The sequence below is a fragment of the Alligator sinensis genome, unplaced genomic scaffold, assembly GCF_000455745.1.
Source record: "Alligator sinensis unplaced genomic scaffold, ASM45574v1 scaffold366_1, whole genome shotgun sequence".
NCBI lineage: Eukaryota > Metazoa > Chordata > Crocodylia > Alligatoridae > Alligator > Alligator sinensis.
Genome location: NW_005841851.1, coordinates 3,894,392 through 3,902,432, shown reverse-complemented (window position 1 = coordinate 3,902,432; position 8,041 = coordinate 3,894,392). Strand labels below are relative to the sequence as shown.

The window sequence follows — 8,041 nt, the reverse complement described above, 5'->3', positions numbered from 1 at the left end:
GTATTGGGGGGGGGGGGGTAACAGCGCGTATGCTCACATGGCTACAACCCACCTGTTTCTAAGCTCAGATTAAAGACATTCATAACGGCTCAGCCTGAAGCAAAGAGGATTTGCAGACACTTAAGCACTGATCATAGCTCTGAAGCCAGCATTGGGGTGCTGGTGCTTTCTCACTGCCTAGAGACAACACATCAGGCAAGCACAATGCTATGGGGCAGTACGGTGCCTGGGATGCCATTTGAAGGGAGCATGTACCCTGCTTGTAACAAATCCTGGCACTGGCAGATATAGAAGCAAATGCTCCTACGCAGAAGATTGTGGAACTTCATCTCCAGAGCCCTGCACATCTGGAAGTTAAAGCATCCACCTGCTGCAGGAGTACAGCCACTAGAGGGCATCCTGGCTACACAAACCAGTGTTGATGCACTGGCCTTGTGGGGAGGGAAGGCCATAGCCTGACCACTTCTCTCTACCTCCCTGAGGACTACAGCACCCTAGGGACTTCAAGACTCACTTAGTCCTGTTATGTTCCGTCAGGGATTGGGGGTAAGAGGGGAGGATGATCTGTGTGCTTCTGTGCAGTACTGGCTACAAGCTAATGGGTTACCAGTGCTTCCATGCAGTTTTAAAGCTCATGTTTAAGTTTGAAATATCCCATTGCAGCCCCGAGTCTGGTCTTTACAGTACTGCACAATCCACAAGACACCTCCTGTCAGAGCCTGCTTTAGCATGCACATGGTTTGTCCATCTGAGGCAGCGCAGGCAGGGCTAAGATGGTCAGAGCCGCTGCAGGGAAGCAGGTCCAGTCTCCTGGGAAAATCAGAGAGCTCCCCATCTGGGGCATCTGTTCCTTGCTTTCTTATATTCATACAAGACTTTTATTCAGTGACTCGCAGACAACCTCACTAATATGTGAATTTTAATCTTAAAAGATCAGCTGCTCCTGAACATCTTTGCTTTGCTTTCCAGCTATGAGATATTTTGTGCAGCAATTTCTATCCCCACAGGAGCACCAGGCATGCTCAAATTGTGGGTAAAATATAGCTCTGTGCATATGCCACGTAACCTGTATTTTACCAGTTGCTGGAGATATTCCAGGCTTTCCTTTTTCTCCTCCCCTCCCCCCGCTCAGGGCTGTTTCAATCCACAGACCTATTCTGTTTGCCACGCTCTAGTTGAGCTGCTACCACTGTAGATCCACAGAGGAATCTACATCGGACACATGAGACAACAGGGTAGGTTTCAACCTCGGCTGTCAGCAGGCTGAAGGGAATGTAGAAAAGAGTAGTACAGGCTGAAAATATTTTCAGCCTAGCAGCTCCATGCTAAGTCTGCTGTAGCCATGAGTTGTGGCTGAACTGAGAGGTATTTTTCCTTCACTGAACACAACCACAGCATTTTAGTAGAGACCTAAATACCTTCCATCATCCCCCTCCCATCATCTCTGCCATGGATCTTGAGTAAGAGACCTTAACTGTAGGCATCAAAGTGGCCACGCAAAGTGTCAATGCTACTTCAGAGTCAGCAAGGAGTTACAAGAGGGTCAGCTGGGGGCTTGAGATGGGAATGCAAAGCCACCTGACCAGGTGCTGAAGGGTGGGAAGGACAACCCCAGCTGGAGGGAATGACAGTTTCTGTGACACCAAAGGTTGTGCTGGTCACTGGAGTACACTCCTCTTGGGCCACACCAGCAGCCAAGCAAGGTAGTACTGTATGTATGCAAGGGCTGCAGTTGGTCCCCCCCTAGTTACACCACAGCATAGGCCACTCAGCAAGAACCGTATGAGTTGTCTGCCTAGCCTGTATTCACACAGGATTTATGGATGCTGCACTGCAAGAAAAAAATGGGGCTGCAGTGTTTTCCTCTCTCACTTCTACTCTGAAGTTGGACACCTGCACAATCAGTTCTCTCATTACTAGAAGTTCACCCATCTGTGCAGCACTTTTCATTCTAGGATCCCAATGCTCTTACACCCCATTTAAAGTCTGTTTCAAAGGCTGATGGTTTGAGCCAGCCCTCTGTACTATGGTGATTTTCACCCACTGGGAGGTGAAGAAACTTGTCTAAAAGTCATGATGTAACTGGCCAGAGAATGCAGAACCCAGAAGACTGGCCAATGCACTAAAAACACTAGATTAGAGTGATTGGAAATGCCAGGACATAAATAGTTCATGGAAGTTGATTTTTGCATCTTGGTGGAATCCAAGCCAAAGCATAAGGAGGCACTTGGAGGGGGTCTCATTACAACATGTTGACCATGCTAAATAACAAAGTATTCTGATACTCAATTTCACTTGGCTGCATACTTGAAACATTCTCTACTCAACAAATTATATATGGGAAAAAACATCAAAGTAGTTTAACATTTTGGCAATGCCCCAAAGACTGTTACTTTTCTATTTGTCTTCTAGCTATGGAGCAATAGATGAGATGATATATCAAGGCAGATTCATTCCAGCCCTACTTTATCAAGACAGGAGAAAAAATGAGTAAGGCAGACTAGAAGAGCTTTAAGAGGACCTTAAGGGAAATCTTTAACCAGTAAATCTTATGCACCTTGCATTCTGTACAGGACCTAGGTAAGCAAATTATATCAGAAAAGATGGACCAGTATTTGAGAAATGTAGCTTCAGATTCTTGCCCTGCACAGACTGTCTCTATAACCTCAGACAAATCTTGTAACCCCAGTTATCTGTATAGAAGTTTTTCTAATTCAACAAAATGTTGCAAGTAAAAGATACTCAAGTACTACAGTAACAGAAAACTTTTTTTTAAGTATTAACAACTGATTTAGACTGGGATTTCATTAAAGCCCAAAGTCCCACCAAGAGCCGAGCACTTAATTCCCTTTGGTTCTTTTGAAATCCCAGCCTTCATAGGCACATGGTATAAATGCCATGAGCCAGAACAGATAGGAAGATCTGTCTGTTGATATGACATTCCAACACAAGCACAGATTGCGGTGGATACAATTGGGGAATTCAGACAGGTGTTGTAGATCAACAGGTACAAGGAAGACTTTTCCGCAACTATTTTATGGCAAGTGAATGTATTTGGGTAAGCAAAAAATAATTCAAATCAGACCTCTCTGCAGAGAACTGTACCACCTGGATGTAAGCAGCCATTGTTATGATGTTCCTATATCAATGGGAGATTCAGCTTATACGGTTCGACATTATGAGTCTTCAGGAGGTGGACACTTGGCTGAATTCAGTGAAGCTATGGCAAATTACACCATGTAGGAATTGGCCCCAGGAAAGCCTGGGATTCTCCCTCCTCCATCCCCCAAAATATTATTTGATTGTGGAGGTTTGGGAAGAATCTTTTGCATCCTACCACACTTAAAACATACAAAACACAGATATGGAAGTAAGTGGTATTTCACGCCAAATGATAAGCACTGTGCTATATTCAAACTTCCCAATCTCCTTTCTTCATTCTGCAGCCATCTGTTTACACCAAAACTTTAGATAGGTTGGAAGCTTGTTTGGTCAGTGATTGAGTTTTCTGTGAACATCTTAGCACACTTATAATCTTTCTAAAGCAAATAATGAAAATCAAGCTATAGCATCTCTACTAGATTTGTTCCACATTCTATAAGACAGGTTAGGGCTAGAATGCAATGATGATGATGAGCAGAACCAATGGAGCCTAACAGTAGCATAGAGAAGATCTCAGATGTGGGACTCCAGAGAAAGAAGAAATCACTAATGCCGTGTTTAAAAAGAAGTATTTAATTTCTCTCATTCTACACTCACTATCACCCCTGGGGCTGTGGCTCACATTTAGCCTGAAATTTTTAATTATAACAACTAGCTTAATAGTCTTGCCATCACACCAAGTAGCAGCGCACACATGCAGAAATCACTGCTAATCCAACAGAGTGGACTACAATTCAACTCCTCTGAGGATTAAACCTTTTCCTTACCCTGTGTCTTGCATATACAAAAGGAGAGTGAGTCCCTCTAAGGATTTCTGTATTTATCACCTGGCAGGTTAAGGATACAGAGCTCAACAAAAGATTGTATAAAATTGGCAGTACTTCAGTGCACAGGTATCTCCTATATCAGTGGTTCTCAACCGTTTTTGTACCAGGACCTATTTGTAAACATCTATGGCCAGTCCTGACCCAGTGCCCCTCACACCTGACACGCTGCCTCCCACCCCTAGGCCCCAGCCCTGCAGTGTGTAGGGCATGGGGAGCCCCAAGCAGCCCCTTGCAGGCTGGAACTCTGCAATCCTGCAAGGGAAAAGCCAGTTTCCCATGTTTATCTCCTTTAAAGGAGAATTCATTTTTAGTTTGTTTGCAGCCCTTTCATATATGCTTGCAACCCACTTTTGGGTTACAACCTACAGATTGAGAAACACTGCCCTTTATTAAAACAGCTGTGTTAAACATACATACTAGTTCGTCATTTCACCATATCACTCCCAGCTCCCACTGCTGCATCAGAGGAAAGGATATTTTAGCCCAACTCAGGTTGATATTTCAATAGAGTCAGACTTCATGCTCATAGGCCTGGACTCTCGGTGGCAACTATGAACATCTACTAGGCTGGCTAAGAGCCCAGAATCTAGGCAGAGGAGAGGTCAGGCACATTACCTGGCATTCAAAAATTTACCCTCCAGAAGAAAAGCACTTAGTAGAGCACCATGCATAGCAACCATGATTACTCAGCCAAAGTTTGGTGGGAGGATGAAGACATTGTATTTAGGAACAGCCAGAGCTGGTTTTGAGAGGAGAAAATGCCAAGACAGATCTCTGCAGTGGAGAGGGCAGAATGTCTCAATGACAGACAAGAAGTTCCAGATCAAGCTAAAAGGTATCATTAAAAGAGGAAAAGTGAAGCCATCACCACACACACCCAGAGGGCCTTGGAAGCATCAAAACAGCTTGAGCCCAGTGTCACCTGCAAGCCACCTCATCCTACTTATTAACAGCACTTTGCTGGGCCATTAAGAAACTACACCAAGTAGGGATTTAGCTATAAATTGTCAATGGAACCTGATCCCTCAGCATGGATGGCTTTTATAGCATTAGAACTAATGCAGGTGCTACTTCAGAAGCTGCTTCTCCATTAGCTCTTAGAGTCTAACTTCTGCATTTATATTTAGTCCCTGCCTCCTAGCACAACCCTCACTCACAATCGCTTCTTCCTTCCAAACTTAAAAACATCCTAGGAACGAGCAGGGCAAGAGCTCTGACAGCAGTAGCCATGTGAGGAGAAGAGGCAGCAGGCTTCTGGCTGAAGCACAATCCACTTTGTTACCGTGGAAGAAACAGCATGCTGCCAACAGAGGCAGAAGCATCTCATTCCAAGCCAGGACATGATCAGGGACAATTGATTACCACAGAAGACTGGGTTCACAACACTGTTCATCAAATTGCAATGCCCTACTCCACCAAGAGTTGCACCTTACCCCATGACTGATCCCTTTCCCTTGGAAGGAGGCACAATTCAGTGTAAGGGTGTCAGTATCAGGACCAGCGCATACCTAGGGAGGGGAACAAAGCTCATGGGGCAGCTAGATAAGAAGACAGGTCATGCTTGTCCTGTCCATCTTTACACTATACAGCTCAGTAAGCAACTTAGTGCAGGTGATCCTTCCCCTTTTGAAGACAAGGATTTACCCAAGAAACCTTTTTTCTGGAGTTTTTTTCAACTTGCCAAATACAAAATGCAGCTTCTGCTGGGGAAGCGGACTGGAAGCCACTGACAAAGCATTAACACTCCTGCCTGTTGTACTGTGTCCTAAGAGCTCTGCAGCTCACTCCTCCACACTTTAGAAATGGTTTCTTTCTTACCTTAAACATTTGCTTGACTTTTTGTCGAGGGAGGTTTACATTCAGTTTGTGCATCAGCTGGAGCACCTCATTAATACTCAAACTGCCATCTCCATTCTTATCTGCCTCATCAAAGGTTTGCTTCAACCACATTTAACTAGAGTTAAGGAAGGTAAGAGAACATCAAGGGATCTAACTGAACATTATTAAGGCTCTTTACCAAGACTGTAAACTACACATACAAATGCACAGGCTTAACTTGAAAAACAAATACATTTAGGATCGGTGGAATAAAATTGTTTTATTCCAGGTGAGCTAGATTTGTCACTGGGATTCCTGCCAAATGAAGGAGGAGATAAAAACCCATATTTCAATTGATGTAAATGTATCTCAAGAGCTGCATGCAACCTTTCATGAATAACCTGCATCTCTTCTCACTAACATCCATTAAACATATATTATTGTTCCCATAAAGAGATGAAGTTGTCTGCAAGTCCTCCTGAGGTAGCGCAGACTGACAATTTGTCACAAACCTTGTTAAGCTATTTTGTTTAGGCCAGGCTCTCAAATTGCTTAACATAATATTATCTTGCTGCTCTTACTTTGGGAAGGACTTTTAATGGCCTTTTATCTCTTATCAGTATGAATAAACAGGTACAAGAATCCCCCTGTAAAAGGGTATTATAATAGCCGGGTGCATGAAACTGTGGTGGAGACTGTTTCCTTTGCAAAGCAAGAGGTAATAGGCATATGGAACAGCAAAAGCTTTCTACATATTACACCTGAAAAAATGTCAGAGATGCAGTGGTCACCATTGCAAATATGAGTCCAGACAGCTGTTTTATATTCCAAGGACAAAGAGGAAGAAAGTCTCCCTGACAGAAAGCACCCACCTGCGTGCTCATTCCTGACAAATGCTCCCGGGTAGCAGTGACTGCTGCAGACATGCTACAATAGCCTAGTCTGGGACAGCAATGCAGATACAGCAATAAGCAAATAGTGATGGTTCTTTAACATCGCAGCAGAAACCAGGAGCCAGAGCCTCACAGCCTTGTATGGGACTTGATGCAATATTGTGTATGCAAGCAGTTTTCCCTTATGATGTTAAAGCAGAGGAGGGAATATTTTGTGCTTTGTGTGTGACAGAGAGAAAGAGAGAGAGTGTGAGTTTAAAGTGAAACCCATTAAAATCCTCTTTGTGCAAGTAATTTTGGCAGGACAGACAGGCCACCCTTATTAGGTGGGAGACATCTTTAAGCAGATATCAAATCTGAATTAAATTCCCCCCAAGCATAGGGCTGCAGAAGCTGAAAGTGAGGGCAGAATGTGACCTTTACTTTTTTGAAACTCCATTCATCCAAAGCCTGGCACAGGCCACTGATCCCCTCTAAGGGCTTTGGATGCATAACATGTCAGCTCTGGAGTGCAGGACAGAAACTGGGGACAGGAAAGTCCAACTTCCAAATACACACACACTCATTTGACAAGTGTCATCTCAGAAGGCCAAAAGCCTCAAGAAAACACCTATAGGAAAAACACTACGTGCAGTTAAGAGCTGAATCCATCAAAAGCCAAGTGAAAGTGGGTATCTACATTCTACTTCTGCCTTTGCAAATAACTCCTACAAAAGGTAGTTTGAGGGTGAGGAGGGAGATGGAGAGAACATATGCTCATGAGGTGGGTGAGAGGAATGGGTCAACATGGCCAGATGAAGGAGCATGCCCTTTTATGTTCAAGCAGAAGACAGAGTGCAACAACCAGGACTCAGACACACAGGGGCATTTGGAAACAGAGAATATGAAATGGAAGCCACTCTGGAACGCTGAGCCTGGCATCTGCCTCCAGCTATACAAGCAATCAGAGGTCCCCAAAAACTCCTCTAGGGACAATACTACCCCTGCTTGACACCCCTTCCCAAGTTCTAAAGGATATTGGTCTCTGGTTCTCTGGCGTTTCGACAGGCTATCTTCATCACTGATCCCTGCCATCAGGTACTTGAGCCCTGTGATCCACGTGCGGGCCTCCTCCCCGCTGGATGACACCAAATCAAGCGACTCCATGTGGTCTCCATAGTAGATGCTGAAGCAGCAATTGGGGTCAAAACTGCCATCAGCATAGCGCTGAAAGATCTCTGACTGCTTCCCCTCGCACACCTCCTGGATGGAGTCGATGGAGACTAGAAGAACAAGAAAGATGGGTGGCTTGTTAGCAAACATCAATAGAAAAGCACTAACATTATCTGGTGTGAACCAGAC

General features: G+C 44.4%; 1 protein-coding gene across 5 annotated transcripts in view; it reads right to left on the bottom strand.

Moving 5' to 3' along the window:
- PLCH2 (phospholipase C eta 2) overlaps positions 1 to 8,041 on the bottom strand; it is a 357,736-nt gene that overhangs the window by 82,222 nt on the left and 267,473 nt on the right. For all 5 annotated transcript variants that reach the window (XM_025211808.1, XM_025211818.1, XM_025211829.1 and 2 more), the window contains 2 exons: positions 7,719 to 7,962; positions 5,808 to 5,937 (listed from right to left, as the gene is read on the bottom strand). In XM_025211808.1, coding sequence (XP_025067593.1) covers positions 5,808 to 5,937; positions 7,719 to 7,962 — 374 coding nt within the window. The remainder of the gene's footprint in view (positions 1 to 5,807; positions 5,938 to 7,718; positions 7,963 to 8,041) is intronic.